Source organism: Pangasianodon hypophthalmus, chromosome 25 (assembly GCF_027358585.1).
Source record: "Pangasianodon hypophthalmus isolate fPanHyp1 chromosome 25, fPanHyp1.pri, whole genome shotgun sequence".
In the NCBI taxonomy this organism is placed as follows: Eukaryota; Metazoa; Chordata; class Actinopteri; order Siluriformes; family Pangasiidae; genus Pangasianodon; species Pangasianodon hypophthalmus.
Window position 1 is genome coordinate 19,190,433 of NC_069734.1, and position 25,631 is coordinate 19,216,063.

Below are 25,631 nucleotides of genomic sequence, written 5' to 3' on the forward strand. Positions count from 1 at the left end.
CCACGCTGCGGTACGGATTGTGCAGCGTCCGGTACGCTCCGGGGGAACACTCAGGAGCTGGAGAGAGGAGTGATCATCAGAGGAATTTCCCTTTTACTGCTCAGACACAGCGACGGAGAGGCGTGATGAAGCCGAGTTACTCTAACCACACCAACGGTGATTATTCTCCAGGAGCAGCATGTCCTGAAATGTTTTATTCCTCTTATACCACAGCAATTTCCCAATATTACAATTTTTAATTCATAAAAGAATGACGCATCATACTTTTTATCTGTTTATTGTTACATACAGAGTTGTGCTAAGCCGGTGAAATGAGTTAGTTCCTGTTGTCTCTTACGTTATAGCAGCTATAAACACTCGTTCCCTCAGCAGCCTCTTTATTCTCTCTCTCCAAGTTAATAAGACAAAAACGCAGCTTGTTCCGCATGTTACTGAGAAACCGCAAAGAAGCGTAAACTCCTCTGTCCTGACTGTTACAAAGCGCTGACACTGGAGACTCCTTCCATAAATGTTACATCAATGTTACACATTTCCCTACTTTTCAATGATTAAAAAAAAGGTTTATGTGGAGCGTCCGCTGTACAAGTCCCTGTGAATATGTGACTATAGAAACAATCTGCAGCTGCACCACGGTCAGAGCTGCTGTTATAGACAATTAATCAACACCTTCTGACCAATCACAATCCAGCATTCTAAAGTATGTTTAGCACGCAGAGTGACTCTCTGAGTCCTGGTTCTCTCACATCACTGTTACACCACATCTTATCCATTTCAGTATTTATAGAAAGGCTTAGAGAACCTTCGGGCAAAGACGAAAGTCAGCGAGAGAGTGAGAGAAGTAAAAAGGTCAGAAAGTGAGTTGTTGAAGGCAGGCGTGAGGTTGAAGGTGACCAGTTTAAACAGGTCGATATATTTATATATTACGACCTGGTTGCAGCTCCTTTAGCTTCACGGTGAAAAGGTTGGTGAAATTAGAGGAGTGTGGAAAGCCTCGCGGCGTGTTCAGGGACTCGCCGTGTTAAAATTATTTTAATGAATTATTTAGTGAAGCCTTTTTTCGGCGCTGAAATGGGTCATTTGTCTGACATAAAAACAAAGAGCAGGTTGAGTCTGAGCAACGAGGATCAGCTCTTCTGTAAAATATCCACTGAAAAACAAATAAATAAAATAAATAACTTTCTAAATTCTGCTGATTCACATGAAATGAAGCCAGAGAGAAAACGAAACAATACCCAAACCTCCGAAGCAGAAATGCATGATGACTTTGCAAGAAAGTTCCCTCACTAGGTATTAATCAGCAGTGTTTGTGCTCAGGATCATTTCTGTCCCAGGTTCCATTCTCTAAAGCTGTCTTCACACCACACATTTCCCTCCATCTCCACCACAGACTCAGCATCAGCATCAAATCTCTCAGGAATCGGCTGCACAGGGGTCAGAGCGCAGTTTTAAAAAGTGCTGCCGTCGGCATTTTCTCATCCCAGCAAAATGTGTGTTATTTTTTTTAAGAAGTTAAAAAATGTTCAATTTTTCATAAAACTGCCAAGTGACAACTGCAGCTTTTTCCCCCCTCAAGCAGCCAATCAGATCGCAGCTCACCTACCAAGATGGAGGACAGAGCGCTGGTGAGAAAAATAGGACACGTTCGTATATTCGAATATTTGGAGCTTTATGATTTATTATATCTGTGTTTCAGTTTTTATGGAAACTTCCACTAAGTGATCTGTCTTTTTCAGATTATTCAGCACCAGGAAACTGGAACTTTAGAAACTGCTTTTCCATCTTCCACCATTCCAGGACTAAACGTTCCACCTGGACCTTTTCTGATACCTGCTGAAAATCAACCACAACAGGAACTAATGGTACGCGAGTTGAGGCAGGTCCAGCAGTGCGGTTCAAGACACCTTCTTCAACACAGAGCCATTAATGTTAAAGACTGTAATGGAAACAGAACCATGGACTGCTGAGGAACCAACAACATCCAATCAGAAGATGATTAACCAAACATCCAATCAGACACACGAACAACATTAATCCAAGCACAGAGAATAATAAACCAGACCCCCAAGTTCCTTCAGCTCGAGTTATATACAGCAGAGAAAAACGTGTTTTAAATGTTGATATGGTGAAGTTTTCTTAAAGTAAGGAGACGTTTATTTAACATTAACATGTATGGAAGGAGTCTCCAGTGTCAGCGCTCTGTAACAGTCAGAGGTGAAGCTGCAACTTGAAGTTTTCAGACGTCTTCAGGACAGAGGAGTTTACGCTTCTTTGCGGTTTCTCACTAACATGCGGAACAAGCTGCGTTTTTGTCTTATTAAGTTGGAGCGAGAGAATAAAGAGAGGCTGGTGAGGGAACGAGTGTTTATAGCTGCTATAACATAAGTGACAACTGGAACTAACTCGTTTCAAACATTAAATGTAACTATAAATGGGTAAAAAGTATGTCATTCTTTAATGAATAAACATTTGTAATTGTTAAGAAATTGCTGTGGTGGTAACTTTCAGTAACTCTACTTCTAAAGAGACCGGCTTCATCTCAGCACATGATGACCGGATTTATATTTACTGTGTGTGTGTGTGTGTGTGTGTGTGTGTGTGTGTGTGTGTGGAGAGGGAAGAGAGTTATCTGTTGTAACACGTCCCCCAGAGCCCAATAACAGCCTGATTAAAGAGAGGGAGAGACTCACTCATCACTCCTCCTTTAATCCTCCTCTTCCTTTAACAATGCATGTGAGAAACACACACAGAGATAGAGACAGATAGAGAGACAGACAGATAGAGAGATAACACTCGTCTGTTGTCTCACCAAAAACACACACAGTAAGACAAACCCGCTGAGAGACTTTTCTATTCTTAGAAAAAAAGAAAAGCACGAATATATATATATATAGCTTGGAGTATATAAAGTCTTCATCACACACTTCCTTCCTCTTTATTCTTTCTGATTTTAAAATAAAGTCTTAAAGAGTAACGATGATGGATTTATTTATTTACCTTTAAAGCATTATCCTATAATCTAATTAATTATATACATCAAATCCTTTATTCCTTTAATTATAGTTTCATATAAAAGATGTATAACAGCGGTACAAACGATTACGTTAAGGATTTCCAGCACTGTGTCTGGAAAATTCCAGCTTAGTTTTCCTTTTTTTTGTGCTGAGTGTGTACTCACAAAAAAGTGCACAAATAGTATAAATAAATTAAATATTTTATTTAAAGGACCCGTTTCCACACAACACCCACTGGTGCAATAATTTATTCTAATTAAAAACATTAGATTATTATTTATATATGTATATGCATTTGTTCACATTTTATTTAAATGTATTTATTTTCACTTATTATTTAAATGTGCCGTAATTTAATGGTGATTATTGCATTATTTCTGTTACAGTGAGGGTTATTACAGAACATAAGGCTGCTGCATTGTCTTTTTTTTTTTACTCGTTATGTTTCTTTGTAAATACAGACAATGAGGAATGAGGTTTTGTTGATTAAAGGGTAAAGCGTTGGTAATTTAACATAATTCATATTAAAACTAAACTCGGCCACTGTGTAATTACTGCACTAGACCTCCAGCTGTTAACTTTTTTCCCTCCAGACAATCTGAATTATTGTAATTTATTCTAATTCCCGCTTTTGTAAATAAAGCAGGAGTGAAACTTCTACAGGACTAAAACTCAGCCGGTCACATTTTCACTCATCATCCGAACAAGCTGAGTGTTTAATTTTAAATTATATTTTTAACTAGTTAGTAAAAAGTAGTTTTTTAAAAACCATATTAGATTTTATGTAATATTATACACACACACTTTAAATCATTAAAGAAATATAATGAAAAAGAAACTCACCGAGCTGTGTGAGCGTCTCCAGCGGGAAGAAAGTCACACCGAGGGCACACACCAACACACACACACTCACACACACCCCGCTGGCCATGCTGTCATGTTCACTGAGTTAAACTGTGTGTGTGTGTGTGTGTGTGTGTGTGTGTGTGTGTGGTTGTCCTCAACTCTCCGAATGACGGAGTTTAAAGTGCAGCTCGGTTTTGCACAGCACCTAAAGTTTATTGCTGTTGAGACACACACACACACACACACACACACACACACACACACACACACACACACACGTGCGCACACACAAGTCCAAAGAGAAAATGAGTAGAAAGTAGAAAATTCCATTTTAATTCTGTATCTAAATTCTATAGTGTAGCAGATGTTTACAGGATGATTACAACATTAAAATAAATATAATTAAGATTAAATATTTAAAAAAGAGATGTGTTTAAAGAGAGATTAAAGTATGAAGAGTGAAAAATTTAAAAATATAAAATTAGTTAAAAATATTTTATGAGTTAAAAGTGACTGTGATGTTAAACGTATAAAAATTCTAGTAATTAAAGTAGCTTGTTTCCATAGTAACTAAAAAAAACCACTGACTCCGCCCTCTTTATCAGCGTGCTCCGGATGTGCATGTTTCTGTTCAAGTGATCGAGAACAACGCTTCTATTCATGAGTAATAACACAATAATTAACAAAGATACAGAAAAGATTTTAAAAAAATGAAGTGATATTAACAACAATAAATAAAAGATAAAAACAGTAATGTAATAATCAATAAGAGATTCATTAAAGCATGAGGAAAAAAATCTGATAATGAAGTTAAGATGGAGATTAGCAGGAGAGTCATCAGGACCATTAGAAGGGGTGTGTGTGTGTGGGTGTGTGTGTGTGTGAGTGTGTGTGTGTGTGTGTGTGAGTGATGGGTTTGAGGCCTGAGGCTTTAAGGCGTGAGAGAAAACAAACACTCTTTGATGTCAGACAGTCTTCCAGATGTTTTCAGAAAACATCTGGAAAAAACAGAATGTAGTCATGACAGGTCAACAATGCTGTAGTGTGTGTGTGTGTGTGTGTGTGTGTGTGTGTGTGTGTATTCAAGTCCTCCATGACTGTGATTAACAAACACGGTCTGCATGAAGACGTCTAAAACCTCGTGAGCTGTGTGATTACACGCTGCAGTGAAACAGACATCAGTCTAATCAGTTCAGTCAGTAATCAGATCTCGGCTGTCAAGAGCTTCCACACTTGATAAAAAAATCAGGTGATGAGACGGACCCTGATGATGAGAAGCAGGAAGTGAGAGCTCATTTCCTGTTAGAAACGTATCACTCTGTACAGTGTGTCAGTCGATGAGGTTATAAATGTTATGAAATATGTTTAAAATGCTGGAGGTTTTCTTTAGATTGAGAAACAGGCAGAAGAGGAACAGCTTTCAGTTCAGGAAGATTTCACAACTACAGCGTAAAGTAGAAAAGTTTTCCTTCCTATTTAATTGACCCATTTCAATTCTAATAAACAGCACAGTAATATGCTAATTCTAGTTTTTTTTATTCTATTTTTATATTGTTGGATTATCATAATTAATCATTTGTATATAATGATTTATTTCTTTACTCATCATTTCAATCACAGTATAATTATTTAAACTATTATCAATTATGATGCAGGTGATACATGACATTTTTTGTCATATGTCATTATTTTAAATCAACAAATTAAAGAAAAGAGAATGTTAAAACATGAAAAACATTTAAAGGAGTCATTTGTACCTGTAGTTTCTCACCTTAATAATCAATAGACCCTTAAAGAACTCTATTCACTACGAGCTACGAGCTACGAGCTACGAGCTACGAGCAGCGCCACTTTCAGGTGAAACAAATAAAACTGCGTAACGTTTTCCTGATGAGGTGGATTTCACTTCTTCACTTGAACTAAAGAGTCTGCACCATCTGCACATCATTTCATCATTAAAGTCCTAAACAAACACCACACACACACACACACACACACACACACACACACCTGGGAAAAATACGAGCACTTGAGTGTTCACTATATCACACAGTGCTTCAGAAATAAACCAAGAGGTTTTAATTATTCAGCTACACACACACACACACACACACACACACTTTTAACACAACAGTTCATAAAATCATTTCCTCCATATTATTACCTCCTGGATTATATTACTCAGTCTGTACCGATTATATTTTGTATTATTTTCCCTTTTATTTCTTCAGATGTGTGTGTGTGTGTGTGTGTGGATGAGACATTCACAGCCACTACACAACAGAATTTCGTAGTGAAGTGCATTGCTCATGAATCACACTGAAAACTATTTAAACAGCAGTTTTTCCCCTCATTGTTGGCTTTATTGCTGTCGAGTTCATCATGATGCTTGCAATGTCTCCAGATCCTGTGACTCTCTCATCTCATCTTTAAAGGCTCACAGAGGGTTCTTCTGCGCATCCTTCAAACCCTAAACTGAGACACAAGAACCTCTCAAACGTCACAGCGACGCAGAAATGACAACCAAAACACCACAAGAGCTCCATCTGGGACTCCAAGTGGAATAACTCCGAGCAAACGCTGCTCTTGTCGTGTTGAGTCTCTGCTCCAAAGCTCTAATCACGGCAGATGGGTTTGATGAGAACTGAAACACGGAGACCACCATGATGTTCCAAATCCCCTGATCCACAAACCCTCAAAGACGCCTGGAAGACAAGTGCGCCACACAGCCAGCCAACACTCTGCTGAGGTCATTGAAGTGCACACTTGGAGGAGGACTGGAGGGTTTAGGGCAAAGTCGGGGAATATGAGGCTAAAATAATAAAATTATTAATAGCACATTTTCCTGTATTTATTTCACAGTTGCCTGGTGGAGGAGTAGGCGACTCCTCAACAACCTGAAAGAGAAAAAACTACTCTATACTGACTTTACGTTTAAACCAGGGCTGTTAAATTTAATGCATTAACACATGCGATTCATTTTAATATCCTAATGTGTTATTATTTTTTAAATCACATTAACGCACAGGTCTTGCTAAGCTGTCTGCCTTAGCAGCATATAAACACTAAGACAATGTGCTTTATAAAATCATAGGCTACTGTTACCGCGCTCCGGTCGCTAAGCAACCGTCCTGGTTTTAGGATTTTTTGTGATTAGCGTAGAGTGAAAGAGGAACTTTTTTACATGGTTCTTTATGTTTTAAAACTCTCCCAGACGGTTCAACAGACGAAGGTGTCGTAGTTTCCAGCCTTCGGCTAATTTGAGTATCACAGAAGTACGACGTCTTTAAGCTACTGTTTAAACATGAAGCACACCTCAGTATGACGGCACATTACAGCAACAGCTCATGAACAACCGTTAATGTTGTTGCTCCGTCTGAACTTTATCTAATGAACAGTTTTATTTGAGCTGAATACCAGAACACAAGTCATGACCTTAGCATTATTAGCTTCTATCAGAGTTAAGATTGAATAGCAGACAGCGCCTTATAACACTGAGGACATGGAGCACTAAGCTGTATCGCTACAGACGGTTTACCAGCAGTGACGATACACACGTCAGTTCCTTTGTTATTTATTGCACTGATGAACATCATCAGGATGTCAGAGTCAGCTGCAGAATGATGAACAGATGTAGTTATAGATCATCTTCTGCCACCGGAGATACCTGTGTTATTGTTTTACTGCAATAAACATTTACAGTATTTACGTCTGCATTCATTTTAGCTCAAGACTCGAATACTGTAGTTTACTGAACTCATGCTGTGAGGACAGAACGCCGCTGCTCAGAGCTGGAACTGTGGCCAAAGACTTGTGACTTTGTGTTGAAGTCATGAACATGATGTGCTTATGGATAATGTCCTTTACTCTCTCTAGTAATGTAACACATTTTTAGCGAAGTCAGTTCGATTTTTCTGGGCAGCTGGACCTTGTGAATAAATTTGTCCTTGCATGAAAGAAGCCCTGGAATGAAACATCACTGAATGCGAGTTGATTTGGTGTAACAGATCTTTTAATGCAGTTCAACCCAAATGAAACCATAAAACATTTCCACATGAATAAATATAACGTCAAATAAATATAAAAAATAATTCAAATTCAAAGCAACTAGGACAGACTTCCTGTTTTGGTCAGACTTCTTCAAAGCATATATAAAGAGCACTGATGTGATAAGGACTAATAACTTACAGGATCACGTTTACACAGCCGCTCAAATATCAAAAATAAAATCTAAATATTTGGTAAATATGCACCTAGTGTACGTCATGAGGCACGTGCCGCTAATCGCTCCTACACCTTGTCATGAGGTTCAACACACGCACGTGATAACGTGACTGTGATCCGTTCAGGAGGAGAGAGCTGACGCAGGCAACGTCCTTCATCGTCCCCTTCTTCTTCATGGATGAATTTGAAGCAGCAGTGAGGAGAAAGAAATCCCAGAATTCTGTTCACCGGATGAGGGTGAAGATGAGATTTGGAAAAAGACGGTGTGGCTCAGGCGTGATGAAACATCAGGCGGTTGTGGTGCTTCGATGTAAAATGTCCTACAATACGCGTGTGCCTTAGAGGCGATTACATCATATATAGTGTGTATGTGTAATTAAATTAAAACCTATATAACAGTCTTTACATGGACGTGAGCAGCTCAGCGGAGATTTCATTCATAAAGAAAAGTCCAAACGTAAATATGGCACTGATGTACGACGACGCCGATGGGCACCTGATCAGTTATATAAAAAGTCTCTTGTGTAAAGTCTATAGGTAAAAAATAAGCAGGATTTGTGTAAAAGCTAGTTTCAGGCGGCTGTTTCGCGTATCGCCCCCTCCAGTCTTTTGGGATAAACGTCTCTCCTCTCGCTCAGTCTAACGACGGGTTTATGGCTCTGACGCTCGGCTGTGTACGCTCTGCTGGAGAAGTTCACCGCCTGCAAACACAACACCACAGCGCTCACTGTTCAGACTGCATTCACCAACAGCACATTAAAGAATAAACTCTGTGTCTGTTAAAGGAAACGAATGGAAACGGACTTACCCGGTTATACACGGAGCGATGGACTGACTCAGTGCATGACTGGATGAAGGCACGCATGAATGAATGGATGAATCCAAATTAAAATCCATGAAAATAAAATAAATTCCATGAAAATGAAATGGGGAAAAAATGCCACCGAACCCTTATTTCAGTTCAGTTCAATGTGTTCTCTGAACATCACGATCCTTTATAAACTCTAATAACGCTTCATACAGCACCAATACAGCAGACTTTTAGAAAATATAGATCCTTTAGATCCTTCTGTGAGTGTTTTTCTGAGAAAATCCTCCAACAGAGTGATTCCTTATTCAAGCAGAATCTTTTCAGGAGGTTAAGAACTCTCAACTAACTTCATCAAATCCAATGATCCCTTAAAGAACCCTTATAAAAACTCTTCTTTTAAAGAGTGTACTGTCATTAACTCCATGATGATGATGCATGATTTTTTTTTTTCTTGGAGCCATTCTCTTTTTCTCTTCTCTCAATTTGGCTTTTCTTACCCTGGAGAGATAATGTTACATTTTAAATGTGGCTTAAATTTTTTTTGGGCCATGAACTGTAATGTTTGGAGAATCACAGTGAAAATAAGCATAAGATATCTATCAAATTTTAATATATGATCTATTTTAAACTTATTTTACAGATCTGATATTTAGATTTCTGTCTTAGACAAAATGTTCCCCTCCTACAGCTTAGGAAGCGTTTCACACACAACTCATAAAGGAGCCAAACTTCACAAATATTTGGAAACTGTGTGTGACTTATACTCATCTATAGTTTGACTGAATTATTAACTAAATTTATTTTGGATGTCACTTGGATGTGTTTTACACTTCGTAAAGCAACCTTGGGTGTTAGAAAGGCACTAGATATACCTGCCATAAATAAATAAAAGAAATAAATAATTATTTTTTAATAGAACAGGCCACATGTTTGTGATATACTGCTGTAATAAACTCACTAAGTTGGTAGAGCAAGCAGAATGAACTGAGACCGAGAGTGAGGCTCAGGATAAAAGGAATGAAATGAATATAAGTGGAAAAAGAAAAGTGTGGGGGGGAGAGAGAGAGAGAGAGAGAGAGAGAGAGAGAGCACACTCACCTGTCCTGGAATAAAAGACATGGGGACAGGGTGCACAGGGAGAGTCCGTGATGGCGGAGTGTGTGTGGGTTGAAGTCGAGGCTCACTGGACCTCACACACCAGCCCTACAGAGAGAGAGAGAGAGAGAGAGAGAGAGAGAGAGAGTCATTCATTCATTCATTCATTCGTGTTCATGCTTTATTTAATCACGGTGGTGGTGGATCCGAAGTCTATCCCAGGAATACTGGGCATGAGGCTGAATATTCCCTGGATGAAGCTCCAGTACATTGCAGTGCACCACACACACACACACACACACACACACACACACACACACACACACACACACACCTTTTATTGCAGCCAGTCCAGGCACCTGCATGTTTCTGGGAGGAAACCGGAGAACCCGGAGCGAACCCACAGGCAGTAGAACATGTTATTGAATATTCTGTGTCACTGAAGCTCAGCTAGCTCTCTGTTCTCTCACTCAACCTTCAGTTAAAGTTATTAATAGTAATGTAATTTGATGATTTGATTTGTTTCCATGAGAATCAGACTGGAGGAAATGGTATAAAGGCTAAGATTACGCTAGGATTCTAATGAGAGTGAGTTGAAGCGACGATGCTGATTGGTTTGACACTCGCACACAAGTTTAATCTGGAACTGTTTAAACTGTATAAAGTTTAATATAAAACCCAAAACATTTAATGTAATTCCCTTAAAAAACATGTGAGAGTGGAGTCTCTGTACCACAAACACTTCAGGCTGCAGTAAGAAGCAGCACACGCAGTCATTAAAACGCCATTATTATGATTATTATGATTATAGTGATGATTATTATGATTATTATGATTATAATTATAATCATTATTATTGGGCGTGACCTTTTGGGGGTGCAGGGTGAAGTTGGGGTGCAGGATTTCTCCCACGTCCACGTGACTGTCGTGTTCCAGTTCATACATGTTGTATGATGGGTTTCCGATCTCCACGTTCAGGCCTCCGTTAGCCATCGGCTGCCTCTGAACACGCTTCCCTCTGAACACACGGCATAAACAACTCATGAAACACACACCACTGCATTAAATATACAACACACACACACACACACAGGAGCATTCGCCTGTGCATCAGCACGAGAGACGAGGAATCACACATGTGAAGACATGGAAAGTCACAAACATAAAAGCATCCTGATGCGTCTTAGACAGAATGTTTAATATTCAGACTTTATACCACAGTGTGGTTGAATTCTCGATTCTGATTGGTCAGAAGGTGTGCATTATGTTTGTATAACAGCGCGACTCGGACTGTAGTTCCAGCTGAACGACAGGTTTATATTAATGCCCTTGTTCTAATACATTATCGTTTCCATAGTAACAGTAACATAGTTCACAGGGACGTGTAAGACAGAAGCTCCACATAATCTAAGACTAATAATAAACAGATTTAAAAAGTGTTGTTTTAAGTAAAACCTGTAAACGCTGATGTGGTGAAGTTTTCTGTAAAGAGACGTTTATTTAACATTAATGGAAAGATTTATTTAGTGAAAGTGAGAGAAAGAGAGAGAGAGAGCGAGAGAGAGAGAGAGAGAATTCACTTTTATTCTGTCATTTTACTCACTTTATCCTTCTTTTTCAAAGCAGCAGGTGAGGGAAAGGTTTATTTCAGACGTGTGTGTAGTTTATTAGCTGTTGGTGTTTTAAACTCTGACCTTTGGTGTCGTTTACAGATGAGGAGACCCACTGTTACTGCGCCAATGATCAACACCAGCAGAACCAGAGGGACGATGATCCCGATGCTCCCTGACACACACACACACACACACACACACACACACACACACACACACACACAGAGAGAGAGAGAGAGAGAGAGAGAGAGAGAGAGAGAGGAAAAAGTTAAGAACTTAGACATCAGACATCATCAGACTTCCTCCTGAGGCATAATAAAAGACGGAGTGATAAAGGAGGAAGGAAACGAGTGTGTGTTATAAACACACACATACTTAAAGACAGTGACATAAAGATAAAAGTGTTTCTGTGAGGAAGTTGCTGGTATTCAGAGTCGGTTACGCAGCTGCTTCAGTGGATTTTCCGAGCTCAGATTATTAAAATCAGCTGCGTGTAGTTCACACCTCCAGACTTTTTGTGAGTAGAAGTATCCGAGACGGAGTTTTACAACAGCGTCTAGACCACTGCCTTTAAACACAAACACTCACCTTTAAACCTGAAAAAAGAAATCATTCAATAACGTGTGAATGTATTTACAGACAAAACATCTGAGCGTGACATGTTGTGTTTATATTAAACAGTCAGACGGCGGCGCTGGACTTAACGCTGCTCCTCACTCGAGCCGAAATCACGCAAGAAACACGCGCTTAAGCTTAAGATCAGAATCCAGCGTAACTGAGACACGCCTCTGTTTTAGATAAACTCCGCCCCCGTGTGCGTAACTCTCACATGACTTCTGAATAGCGCTTCAGTCAGTAGTTACGTCTGAGCTCTGAGTGCTGATGTGTGTGATTTCAGTATTAAATCCTGACTGAGAGAGTAACTCCACTCTGAATACAACCCATGAGGTGAATTCAACATTCATAAATAGTCCACAATATTGTCTGTTTATAAATCTTAAACCTTCATAAAGTCACTGTTGCTTTAAATCTTTGGTCTGTGGTGTAGCTGCACACAGGATATTTCATTACAATTAAATTCTCCACATTAAATGAAGTTCTAAGCTCTGAATATTCTCACGCTACACACAGTCTCACAGCTCATTATTCGGTAAAGTGCCATCTCTTCCACAGACCGCTCGCTCCTTCACTAGATTGATATCGATTTTGCTCATTGCTCAGAAGCTATTTTCAAAAATGTCTTTTCTTTCTATTCAGGACTTTTTTAGTTTGTTGAACCATTTTTCCCTGAGAAGTAGCCCATGATGATTAGAGATTAAGTGCTAGGGCAGGGGATAATCCCTCACTGATGACTTGCTGATAGACAAGCGGAGAGTTTAAAGCTACTGCAGAAAAGTTTTCCCTTTCTCTCTCTCTCTCTCTCTCTCTCTCTCTCTCTCTCTGCTGTTAAATATCACTCTCCTAAATATCAGAAAGTGCTGCTGTTGATTTAAGCGTGGTCATGGCTGCGTCTCTGGATGATATGGGAGAATCATACTGCTGGAAATGTCAAGCTGAAATATCATCTGTCCTGCGAAAACATCCACCAGCAGGATGATTGGGGGTCAGTGAGGGGTCAGTGAGGGGTCAGACAGGGGTCAGAGAGGGGTCAGACAGGGGTCAGTGAGGGGTCAGAGAGAGGTTGGGTAGAGAGAGAGACATTACGGCATAACAATAAAAACACCAAACACATGGAGAACAGCATCACAATAATATAACATTACAATATAATACACTGAGGAAAAATGGATGGTGGGATAAAAGAGTGGATAGAGGGATAGATGGGTGAATGGAGGTGGGGATGGACTGCTGGATGAGTGGCCGGAGTATGGATGAATGAATGGATAGGTGGATAGCTGGACAGGTGGGTAGAATAGATGAGTGAGTGGATGGGGTGTGTGTGTGTGTGTGTGTGTGTGTGTGTGTGTGTGTGTGTGTGTGTGGTCAGACACTCACTCCCACTGACGATGTCGCTCCTGCTGTTGTTGGTTGTAGGTTTCTCACACTGCGTGCCGGTCCAGTTCACCGAGCACCTGAAAACACAAACCACACCCACTTTACTCACCTGAGTACAGAAACTCTAAACCACACCCACTTTACTCACCTGAGTACAGAAACTCTAAACCACACCCACTTTACATACCTGAAGGCAAACCACACCTAAGTTGTGTATCGTCTCAAATAGACCGCTAACAGTTTTTTACTAACCGGAAGAACAAGCCGTTTCCCAGTCGATGGAAAATAATGTGAACTGCACGTAATGCGACGCTGCAGATTAGCACTGCTAAAGTCAAAGAAAACTAATTTCTTCCTTTTACTGTTTATGTCCATGTTTCCTTTTATGCCCAACATGACCTTTTTTGATTCTGAGCAAATCTGAGCCAGCGCCAGCGCCCGGTAGCCACGCCCCTTTTCCTCTACGCAAGCAAAGCTGCGAACGCTGAGTGCGTGAAGCGTCCAACGTTCCACACTTCGTTTTTTCGGTTGAATAAGTGCATCATCCGGGTGTCTGAAGATCACTTCTTCTTGTTTGTAATTTTCAGAGTGAACACACCACTCACACTACTCATACTACACAACGGCGTAGAATAGTGCGTAAGTACGTGATTTGGGACGCACCTCTACATTCCAAACCTGAGTACAGAAATCCAAAACCACGCCCACTTTACCCACAAGCCATGTAATCAAAACCACATCCACTTCACATACTTTATTCAAAAAAAAAAACAAAAAACAAAACCATAACCTCAAAACACACACAACCCACCTGAATATCGATACCTAACACACCTGAAAACAAGTCTCACTGACTCCTCGCTCACATCAGCTACAGAAACACAAGCCTACCAACTCTGAAAACAACAACAACAACAACAACAACAACAAAATAACCTCAGACTCTTCCAGAACTACTGAGGTTCTGAGATCCGGACCTCAGCGTCCTCATAGCTGGTTATGGATGTGGTTTAAAGATGCATTGAAGATGTTTGAAGCATGAATCTGTTTGACATTCAGCGCACACACACACACAGACACACACACACACACACACACACGCACACACACAGACACACACAAACACACGCCACAGAGAGAGTGAAATCAGTGTGAAATCACTCATTGCACCCGGAACCTTCTGCCTGCTCACTCCGGGGCGAGTGAGCACTTACTGTCACTGGAGAAACAGGAAGTGATGCGTGACAGAGAGTGGATCAGGACGCAAATGCGACACTCAATTTTCCTCAAAATGTCACGCTTTGATGGCTTTTTCATGCTTTAGCACACCTGCTTCATCTCATCAAACTCTTCACCAATCTGAGTGCACTACAGAGAGCAGGTCTTCAGTGCGCTTTACTCGCAAGTGGTTATGACCGTGTCCTACTTCCTGTCAAGGCCACGCCCTCTACACTGAGGATCTGCATGGTGAAGGGATGGAAAGTGGCGGCGCTTTGTAGCACACTTCAACATCGGGTTTCAAAGCCCGAGTGTTCTACTGTTGCTCACGTGCTGAGACGTGATGAACACGTGACCCGAGTGGAAAGAAAAATCCACCAGTTTCCGTCACGCAGCTGGAGCGTCGCTGCAGAACAGTCACACGCAGGTGGAGAAACCACTATTAATATGCAAATTAGAAATCACTCCATAGCCTGAATTTGCATACTGAGCCTGATTCAGTCACACGGTTATAGTAAAATAATATCCGATGTAATAATGAGTGATCACCCCAAAGTTGATTATTTTCCTACGACAGCACGTCCCCAAGTGTTTTATTCCTTTTATACCACAGCAATTTACCAACTTTTACAGTTTTAACACAGATGAGACTTTATCGTTTCTGATACCAACACCGTTACTGAAACCTCGAGTATCAGCCGATAAAAAGTGCTAAACTTTAAAATGGTTTTGTTAAAACTCACAAACGAAAATCACTTACATGCTAAATATAATAAAAATAATACAGTATATATAAAGATGATAAAAAAAAGAGCCAAGTCTCTTTATATGCAAAAACATATTCAGTTCCAAAAGTACATTTATTTTTTTAAAAATTCTATTCTGATCTTTGCTGTTTGTTACAGGAGCTGATATCTGATGCACCATTTTTCGCTGGAATTGGCCCAATATCTTTTTTTTAAATTTTTTATAAAAAACATCATACATTTTTATCCATTTATAGTTACATCTTCCTGTTTTCACTTACGCTATAGCAGCTATAAACAGTTGTTCCCTCACCAGCCTCTCTTAAAAAGACAGAGAGTAAACTCCTCTGTCCTGAAGACTCTGGACATTTCTTCTTTATCTGTAGTTTTTTCCCCGATGCTGCTGTTAAGTCCTTTTGTCTGATTGACCATTTTATTCACAGCTCATGGTCTCATAAGCCAAACCTTTTTTCCCCAGAGCGTGTCTCGGTAAAGCATCATACTTACTCAAAACTGTGAACTTATAAAGATGCTGAGAACTAATGTCCTGCTCTAAACAACGTCTTATTCTGAAGCTCGTGGTGAGAAAAGTGTACAATAAGTGTTACGGATGAAGGGATTTAAGTGACAAACTCTGATGGGAAATTTGGTGTGTGATGTGAAAAGCAGTTCCAGTTTTCCAACGCTAAAATTTCTGTTCTGTTGTGCGGTGGGTAAAAGCCCTATTTTGGACACAAACATGTATTTCTCTGAGAAGTCCTATATCCTATAATTGTGTTTGTCAGACAGCAGTAATATTAACCGTGTGAAAAGCACGGTGGAAAGACAGAGCTGTCTCGCCGCGAGAATACGGTGCTAAAAGTTCACTCCATTACCCTCAAGTCCACGTTGACTAGACGGCACAAAAGCACATCCTACAACTTTTAGATTTTCTCCTTGAGACGGTAAATGACATTTAAAAGCAGAAAGCTGCTTTTATGAGACGCAGAACCTTGAAAATATAAAGAAAGAACACATCAGTGGAGAAGAGGCTTTCATTTAACACAAGACACACACCGAGTGTATCGAGGGATTCAAACACACTCTGTATCTTCTAACTATAAAAACCCTCAAGACTGAAAAACAGCAGAGAAAAGAGAAAGTGCACAAAAAAAAGGAATGAGAAATAAATAAATAATAAATAAAAGCTTTGATGGGACGAGGTGAACCTGAGAGAAAAGCTCTTATTGTTAATATGCTAATCATGGCAGGTCCTCTGCCGTCTCTCCACCTTTTCATTAACGCCTTTTAACCTTTGCCAAACAAGCTCTGGCCATCTGCATACGAATGGAAATGGTCTCATTCCTGAAAACCCTAGATTTAATGGCGAGCAGGGAGGAGAAATTAAAGAATATTAATGGGAAGAGACAAAAACGTAGCATCAGGTGTGTGAGTGTGGTCTGCTGAATGACTGAAGCTCTGGAAGGAGGGTGAAAAGATGGATGGAACTGTAGAAAAGCAGGAAGAAACAGATGCCTTCTTTAATAATGTTGAAGTGGCAATAGAAAAAAATACAACTCTATATACGAGCAAGGGAAAAAGTCTGAATGGTTTAATACACGAGAGAAAGAGGAAAAGAGATGAGGATTCTCACAAAAGAGCATCGTTTTTGAGAAGGAGTGTGTCCATCAGCTCCCTCATTGTCCTCACACACACACACCTCTTCATGAGAAATCAATTTAGGGCTGAATTCTCTCTCTCTCTCTCTCTCTCTCTCTCTCTCTCTCTCTCTGCTTTTCTGTGGCTTAGTCATGATTCACACTGCGTTCCAATCAGAATGAGGTTCCCTAGGTAGGCAGCATGTTTGGGTAACATTAGTGCACTTCTGAGATAACAGTCTGTCCCATTCTTCAGCCAGCTGCTCACAGCACCAGAGTCGGTTACTAATGTATGCAATCATTCATTCAGTCATTTCTGAATACAAATTAATCATCCGAGGAGTCATTTTTGATTCTAAATGAATCAGTCGAGGAGTCATTTACAATTGTAAATTATTCACTCAAGAAATCTACTACAAATCTAAATGGAACATCCAAACATAAAGGAGTCGTTTGTGAATATTTATGAATACAAGTGACTCACTTGAGGAGCTGGGCATAAAACTCAAGGAATCATTTATGAATGCAAGTTATTCACTCAAGGAGTCATTTATAAATGCAAGTGAATCAGTCAAGGAATCATTTATGAATCTAAGTGAATCACTCAAGGAGTTGTTTATCATCAATGGAAGTGAATTGTTCAGTGAGATGTCTGTGAATGGAGGTTAATCATTTAAAGAGTCGTTCACGAATGCAAACTAATCACCCGAGTCGTTTATAAATAAGTTAAATCACTCAAGGAGTTGTTTGTGAATGTAATATAATTACTTAAGGAGTTTGTTTTTGAATGTAGGCTAATCACTTAAAGAGTCGTTTATTAATATAAGCTAATCACTTGAGGAGTCGTATATGAATGCACACTAATCACTTAAGGACCATTTATGAACCCAAGGGAATTGAGCTTTTTTTTTTTTTTATAAATGTATGTTAATCATTCAAAGACTTGTTTACAAAGGTAGCTTAATAATGAGGAGTTTTTAGAAATGAAAGTCAATGAATCAAGGAGTCATTTACAATTGTAAGAGAATCAAACAAGGAGTCATTTATGAATACAAGCAAATCACCCAGGGAGTCATTTACAAATATAAGCGAATCACCCAGGGAGTCATTTACAAATATAAGCGAATCACCCAGGGAGTCATTTACAAGTGTAAATGCGTTCATTGCCAGAAGTTAAATTTCACCAGCTAACCTAATTCTTCATCACAGCTGATGTAGTGAATGTATGCTAGTTAGCGACCTGGCTATGTTACGGCGTGAACACTCAGACACTGCTTGTGTTGAGAAGCAGTAAAATAGCTGCACTAGTTGAGAATCTGTCCTCAGGTAACCTGACAGCCAAAAGTGATGTATAAAGACACTGAAGAACCTGATCACGACGTTTGACAAAGTCTTTTCTTTTTTTTTAATTAAATTGCTGTCCAACTTGAAAGACAGACAGAGAGAGAGAGAGAGAGAGAGAGAGAGAGAGAGCCCTTCAAAGGAGGCGGAGTCTAAATCAGCTGATCAGAACGGAACCTACCTGATGTGTGTTTGTTTATTACACTGTATTAATGACAGACAGACTCACTGGCAGAAGGGTAGAGATGTCTCAGAGTCGAGGTGACAGGTTCCTCCATTATAGCAATAACCGTCACACACATGACAACTTGATGCAATCTTCCCACTAGTGCAGCTGCAGACACACACACACACACACACACATTATCTGAATAGTTATTACATATCTACTCTATCAGCATGTAGGACAATGTAACTTGAAAATGACACACATCACTATTATATGACATTATATGATATTATGACATAATATCACTTTTAAGACACATCATTTATTTTTACATTAAACTAGAAAAATTAGAAAAATATCAAACATCCAGATTCTAGTGAAATAGAGTACACAGTACTGTGAAACCAGGTACAAAAGCCCACACACACACACACACACACACACACACACACACAGAGGAGTACTCACTTGCAGAAGACGTCTCCGGTGGCGTTGTGTATGAAACATGGCGCGTCCCTGCAGTGGACACAGCGGTCTGTCTCACACCTCACACCCTCATAACGCTCCGGACACACACAGTCCACACGGCCCGGGCTCAGCACGGAACACTCCTTCCAGTTCACACAGTAATGCTGACAGATATCTGCACAACACACACACACACACACACACACACAGAATGTAATACATACGTAATACAGTGCGTAATTAATAGATACTACACATTAACTATATAATACGTTAGTGTTTAATATACGTTAACGTATTATAGTATATGTGTAATGCAATAAGTAATAAATATGTACTAGTAAGTATTAGTTATGTTTATTAGTGTGTAATAAATGTATATGTATTACAATCGGGATAAAAAGTTTTTAAATGTAATTCATATGTAACAGTATGTGCCATAAATGCGCATTATAGTGTATAATAAATATATACAACAAGGAGTATTAAATATGCTTTAGCATGGATTAAATATATATTACACAGTGTAATAAATGTAATACATGTCTGGATTAAATGTTATACATCATTTAGCAAATATGTAATTCAGTGAGTAATATAATTTAGTGTTAAAGTAAATAATAAATATCTAGTAGTGTGTAATAAGTGACCATTAAAGAGTGAAATAAATGTTTATTATTATGTATAATAAATATTTATTATAATGTGCATGAAATGCTTATACTGTGTAAAAATATGTAATAGCAACCCATTAATGTGAAGCTTATTATAAATACATTTCAGTGTTCTTTATTATTTTCAGAACCTGCTGGAAGACAGACAGACAGACAGACAGACGGGGAACACCATAATCCCCCCCCCCCCCCCCACACACACACACTAACCCCACCTAACACCATAACCAGAGACAGACAGGGAGACAGAGAGAAAGGGAGGGAAGGAGAGAGAAAGGGAGGGAGAGACAGGCAGACAGGGAGGGAGAGAGAATGGGAGGGAGAGACAGACAGGGAGGGAGAGACAGGGAGAGAGACAGAGACAGACAGGGAGGGAGAGAGAAAGGGAGGGAGGGAGAGACAGAGACAGACAGGGAGGGAGAGACAGACAGACAGACAGACAGGGAGGGAGAGACAGACAGACAGAGAGGGAGGGAGACAGAGAGACAGACTCACGGTGAGAGCAGCGTTCTCCAGTGTATTCAGCACTGCAGAGGCAGAACGGCTGGTTGCCCGCGGTAACGCCACACGATCCACCATTCAGACAGAATCCATTGCACACGCTCCTTTCACACACCACGCCTGAGAACCCCAACACACACCGACACACACGCCTTCCTACATAGAGAGAGAGAGAACAGTGAAAAAAGAATGAAGAATAAAATAGGAGCGTCACAAAAAAAAGAAGTGTGTGTGTGTGTGTTACCTGTTACAGTAGTAAAACAGGACGCTCCGTTTCGACAGTGTCCAGCGCAGTGGTCGATTTCACACTGATCCCCTGAGAACCCTGACCTGCACACACACCGTGCCTGTCCTCTCTCATTCAACACACACCGTCCCCCATTCACACACACCGCCAGACATATACCACCTGCAACACACACACACACACACACACACACACACAGGGACAGTTAAGGACCTGTGGCACCATGACACACTGTGAGACGTATTTGTGTTGTATTCAGAGTGGAGTTACTCTCTCAGTGAGGATTTAATACTGAAATTCCACACGTCAGTACTCAGAGCTCAGACGTAACTACTGACTGAAGCACCATTCAGAAGTTACACACATGGGGGTGGAGTTTATCTAAAACATAGACGTGTCCCATTTATGCTCAGATTTTATGTTTTGGATATAAACACACTCAAAAATGATATGGAATATCTCTATATGAGTCTGTTCATTAATTAATAATATTGTCACTTTAAAATACATGAAATATATATTTTTTTCACACGGAGGACGTCGGAGGAGACGCGTCTTAATCAGAGGCATGGCTTATCTAGAAGAGTGAGTATTTTCAGGATAAAATGAAGAATGAAGTTAAAGTTTCTCTGTAAGCGTAGCAGATGAGTGCTTGGTCAGATTATCCTTCACACTGTGGACTCCGTCTCAGAACTTCTACTCAGGAAGAATCAGGAGGTGAGAGCTACACGCAGGTGATGTTAATAATCTGAATGTGGAGCTCAGAAAATCCACTGAAGCAGCTGCGTAACTCGACTCTGAATACCAGCAACTTTCCTCACAGAAATGGATTGAAGGTCCTTTATGTGTACATTTATTCAAATGTGTGTTTATTACAGCGCTGCACTCAGCAAAGTGACTGTTTCCTTTTCTTTAAAGCTCCTGTGCACACGAGTGTTAAAGCAGTGATGAGGTGTTGGTGCATCAAGCACTAATCCAATGAACCTTAAGTGAGACTGTTTGTAAGTCAGACGTGCTAACAAACTAACAGAGATTATGTGTGTGTGTGTGTGTGTGTGTGTGTGTGTGTGTGTGTGTGGTAAACACTTCAGTCAAAAGCATTGGAGCGAGACATGTTTTGACCCTGAGCGCTTAGGGTGGATCAGTGTTGTACTATCTCAGAAACACAACTCTTTATTCCGTCACGTATCAAACGCTAACAGATGCTTCCACAAATTACAGAAAAATCATGAAAAAAATCCTCTTGAATGCCCTCAAGCACACCCACATTTAACCCCTCCCAAACACACACACCTTACACACACACACACACACACCTTACACAGACATTTGCAAATCCTCAAAGCACAACCGTGTCTACCCCTCAAAACCACAAAACACTTGGCTCAAAATAAAATATTCAGATAAAAATGTGAAAACCAGTGAGAGGTGTGCGCTGTAAAACATAACGTGACAGTAATGACTCAGAACCAGAGCTGAACCTGCTGCTGTGGTGAGACGAGGAGAAGACGCAGTGCTGCACTGATCTTCAAATCGTGCAAAGTTCAAATATTTTATGACCTGAACAATAATAAACACTACATTACTTACATTACAGCAGCTATAAACACTTTCCTCATCAACCTCTTTTTTTCTCTTTAAGATAAAAACGCAGCTTGTTACGCATTTTACCGAGAAACCTCAAAGAAGCGTAAACTCCTCTGTCCTGAAGATGAAAACTTACAGTTACAGCTTTACCTCTGACTGTTACAAAGCGCTGACACTGGAGTCTCCTTCCATACATGATAAAAAAATCTCCTTAAAGAAAAACTTCACCATATCAACAATCACACGATTTTTTTTTTTGGTGTGTGTGTGTGTGTGTGTGTGTGTGTGTGTGTGTGACAGAGATACCTCTGCTGCTGGTGTCCACACACGTCCTGTTGATGAGCGATTTCCCCTCGGGACACACACACCTCGCCCCGCTCGGGTTCAACAGACACAAAAATTCACAGTTCATCCTCACACACGGGTTTAACACTGAGAGAGAGAGAGACAGAGAGAGAGAGAGAGAGAGAGAGAGATGAGTTATCCCGAGGTGTCTCACCCTCCCCTATGTAAATAATGTAATGAGTTATCCCGAGGTGTCTCACCCTCCCCTATGTAAATAATGTAATGAGTTATCCCGAGGTGTCTCACCCTCCCCTATGTAAATAATGTAATGAGTTATCCCGAGGTGTCTCACCCTCCCCTATGTAAATAACGTAATGAGTTATCCCGAGGTGTCTCACCCTCCCCTATGTAAACGGGGTAATGAGTTATCCCGAGGTGTCTCACCCTCTCCTATGTAAATAATGTAATGAGTTATCCCGAGGTGTCTCACCCTCTCCTATGTAAATAATGTAATGAGTTATCCCGAGGTGTCTCACCCTCCCCTATGTAAATAACGTAATGAGTTATCCCGAGGTGTCTCACCCTCTCCTATGTAAATAACGTAATGAGTTATCCCGAGGTGTCTCACCCTCCCCTATGTAAACGGGGTAATGAGTTATCCCGAGGTGTCTCACCCTCCCCTATGTAAATAACGTAATGAGTTATCCCGAGGTGTCTCACCCTCCCCTATGTAAATAATGTAATGAGTTATCCCGAGGTGTCTCACCCTCCCCTATGTAAACGAGGTAATGAGTTATCCCGAGGTGTCTCACCCTCCCCTATGTAAATAACATAATGAGTTATCCCGAGGTGTCTCACCCTCCCCTATGTAAATAATGTAATGAGTTATCCCGAGGTGTCTCACCCTCCCCTATGTAAATAACGTAATGAGTTATCCCGAGGTGTCTCACCCTCCCCTATGTAAACGGGGTAATGAGTTATCCCGAGGTGTCTCACCCTCCCCTATGTAAATAACGTAATGAGTTATCCCGAGGTGTCTCACCCTCCCCTATGTAAATAACGTAATGAGTTATCCCGAGGTGTCTCACCCTCCCCTATGTAAATAACGTAATGAGTTATCCCGAGGTGTCTCACCCTCCCCTATGTAAACGGGGTAATGAGTTATCCCGAGGTGTCTCACCCTCCCCTATGTAAATAACGTAATGAGTTATCCCGAGGTGTCTCACCCTCCCCTATGTAAACGGGGTAATGAGTTATCCCGAGGTGTCTCACCCTCCCCTATGTAAATAACGTAATGAGTTATCCCGAGGTGTCTCACCCTCCCCTATGTAAACAGGGTAATGAGTTATCCCGAGGTGTCTCACCCTCTCCTATGTAAATAATGTAATGAGTTATCCCGAGGTGTCTCACCCTCCCCTATGTAAATAATGTAATGAGTTATCCCGAGGTGTCTCACCCTCTCCTATGTAAATAATGTAATGAGTTATCCCGAGGTGTCTCACCCTCCCCTATGTAAACGGGGTAATGAGTTATCCCGAGGTGTCTCACCCTCCCCTATGTAAATAATGTAATGAGTTATCCCGAGGTGTCTCACCCTCCCCTATGTAAATAACGTAATGAGTTATCCCGAGGTGTCTCACCCTCCCCTATGTAAATAACGTAATGAGTTATCCCGAGGTGTCTCACCCTCTCCTATGTAAATAATGTAATGAGTTATCCCGAGGTGTCTCACCCTCCCCTATGTAAACGGGGTAATGAGTTATCCCGAGGTGTCTCACCCTCTCCTATGTAAATAATGTAATGAGTTATCCCGAGGTGTCTCACCCTCCCCTATGTAAACGAGGTAATGAGTTATCCCGAGGTGTCTCACCCTCCCCTATGTAAACAGGGTAATGAGTTATCCCGAGGTGTCTCACCCTCCCCTATGTAAATAATGTAATGAGTTATCCCGAGGTGTCTCACCCTCCCCTATGTAAATAATGTAATGAGTTATCCCGAGGTGTCTCACCCTCTCCTATGTAAATAATGTAATGAGTTATCCCGAGGTGTCTCACCCTCCCCTATGTAAATAATGTAATGAGTTATCCCGAGGTGTCTCACCCTCTCCTATGTAAATAATGTAATGAGTTATCCTGAGGTGTCTCACCCTCCCCTATGTAAACGGGGTAATGAGTTATCCCGAGGTGTCTCACCCTCCCCTATGTAAATAATGTAATGAGTTATCCCGAGTTGTCTCACCCTCCCCTATGTAAATAATGTAATGAGTTATCCCGAGGTGTCTCACCCTCCCCTATGTAAATAATGTAATGAGTTATCCCGAGGTGTCTCACCCTCCCCTATGTAAACGAGGTAATGAGTTATCCCGAGGTGTCTCACCCTCCCCTATGTAAATAATGTAATGAGTTATCCCGAGGTGTCTCACCCTCTCCTATGTAAATAATGTAATGAGCTATCCCGAGGTGTCTCACCCTCCCCTATGTAAATAATGTAATGAGTTATCCCGAGGTGTCTCACCCTCCCCTATGTAAATAATGTAATGAGTTATCCCGAGGTGTCTCACCCTCCCCTATGTAAACGGGGTAATGAGTTATCCCGAGGTGTCTCACCCTCCCCTATGTAAACGAGGTAATGAGTTATCCCGAGGTGTCTCACCCTCCCCTATGTAAATAATGTAATGAGTTATCCCGAGGTGTCTCACCCTCCCCTATGTAAACGGGGTAATGAGTTATCCCGAGGTGTCTCACCCTCCCCTATGTAAACGGGGTAATGAGTTATCCCGAGGTGTCTCACCCTCCCCTATGTAAATAATGTAATGAGTTATCCCGAGGTGTCTCACCCTCTCCTATGTAAATAATGTAATGAGTTATCCCGAGGTGTCTCACCCTCCCCTATGTAAATAATGTAATGAGTTATCCCGAGGTGTCTCACCCTCTCCTATGTAAATAACGTAATGAGTTATCCCGAGGTGTCTCACCCTCCCCTATGTAAACGGGGTAATGAGTTATCCCGAGGTGTCTCACCCTCCCCTATGTAAACGGGGTAATGAGTTATCCCGAGGTGTCTCACCCTCTCCTATGTAAATAATGTAATGAGTTATCCCGAGGTGTCTCACCCTCCCCTATGTAAACGGGGTAATGAGTTATCCCGAGGTGTCTCACCCTCT

At 40.7% G+C, this 25,631-nt stretch overlaps 1 protein-coding gene across 2 annotated transcripts in view; it reads right to left on the reverse strand.

Moving 5' to 3' along the window:
* Window positions 1–7,580: 7,580 nt before the first annotated feature.
* The window catches only part of LOC113524274 (low-density lipoprotein receptor-related protein 1B), a 192,050-nt gene continuing 173,999 nt past the window's right edge, over window positions 7,581–25,631 (reverse strand). Inside the window, exons 82-92 of one of the 2 annotated variants that reach the window (XM_053229489.1) lie at window positions 22,490–22,615; window positions 20,594–20,758; window positions 20,344–20,505; window positions 19,175–19,349; window positions 18,767–18,871; window positions 13,596–13,672; window positions 11,682–11,772; window positions 10,855–11,005; window positions 9,991–10,095; window positions 8,890–8,928; window positions 7,581–8,782 (exon numbers count right to left, since the gene is read on the reverse strand). In XM_053229489.1, coding sequence (XP_053085464.1) covers window positions 8,654–8,782; window positions 8,890–8,928; window positions 9,991–10,095; window positions 10,855–11,005; window positions 11,682–11,772; window positions 13,596–13,672; window positions 18,767–18,871; window positions 19,175–19,349; window positions 20,344–20,505; window positions 20,594–20,758; window positions 22,490–22,615 — 1,325 coding nt within the window. In that variant the 3' untranslated portion in view covers window positions 7,581–8,653. The remainder of the gene's footprint in view (window positions 8,783–8,889; window positions 8,929–9,990; window positions 10,096–10,854; window positions 11,006–11,681; window positions 11,773–13,595; window positions 13,673–18,766; window positions 18,872–19,174; window positions 19,350–20,343; window positions 20,506–20,593; window positions 20,759–22,489; window positions 22,616–25,631) is intronic. The other variant, XM_053229490.1, reaches the window with a different exon arrangement.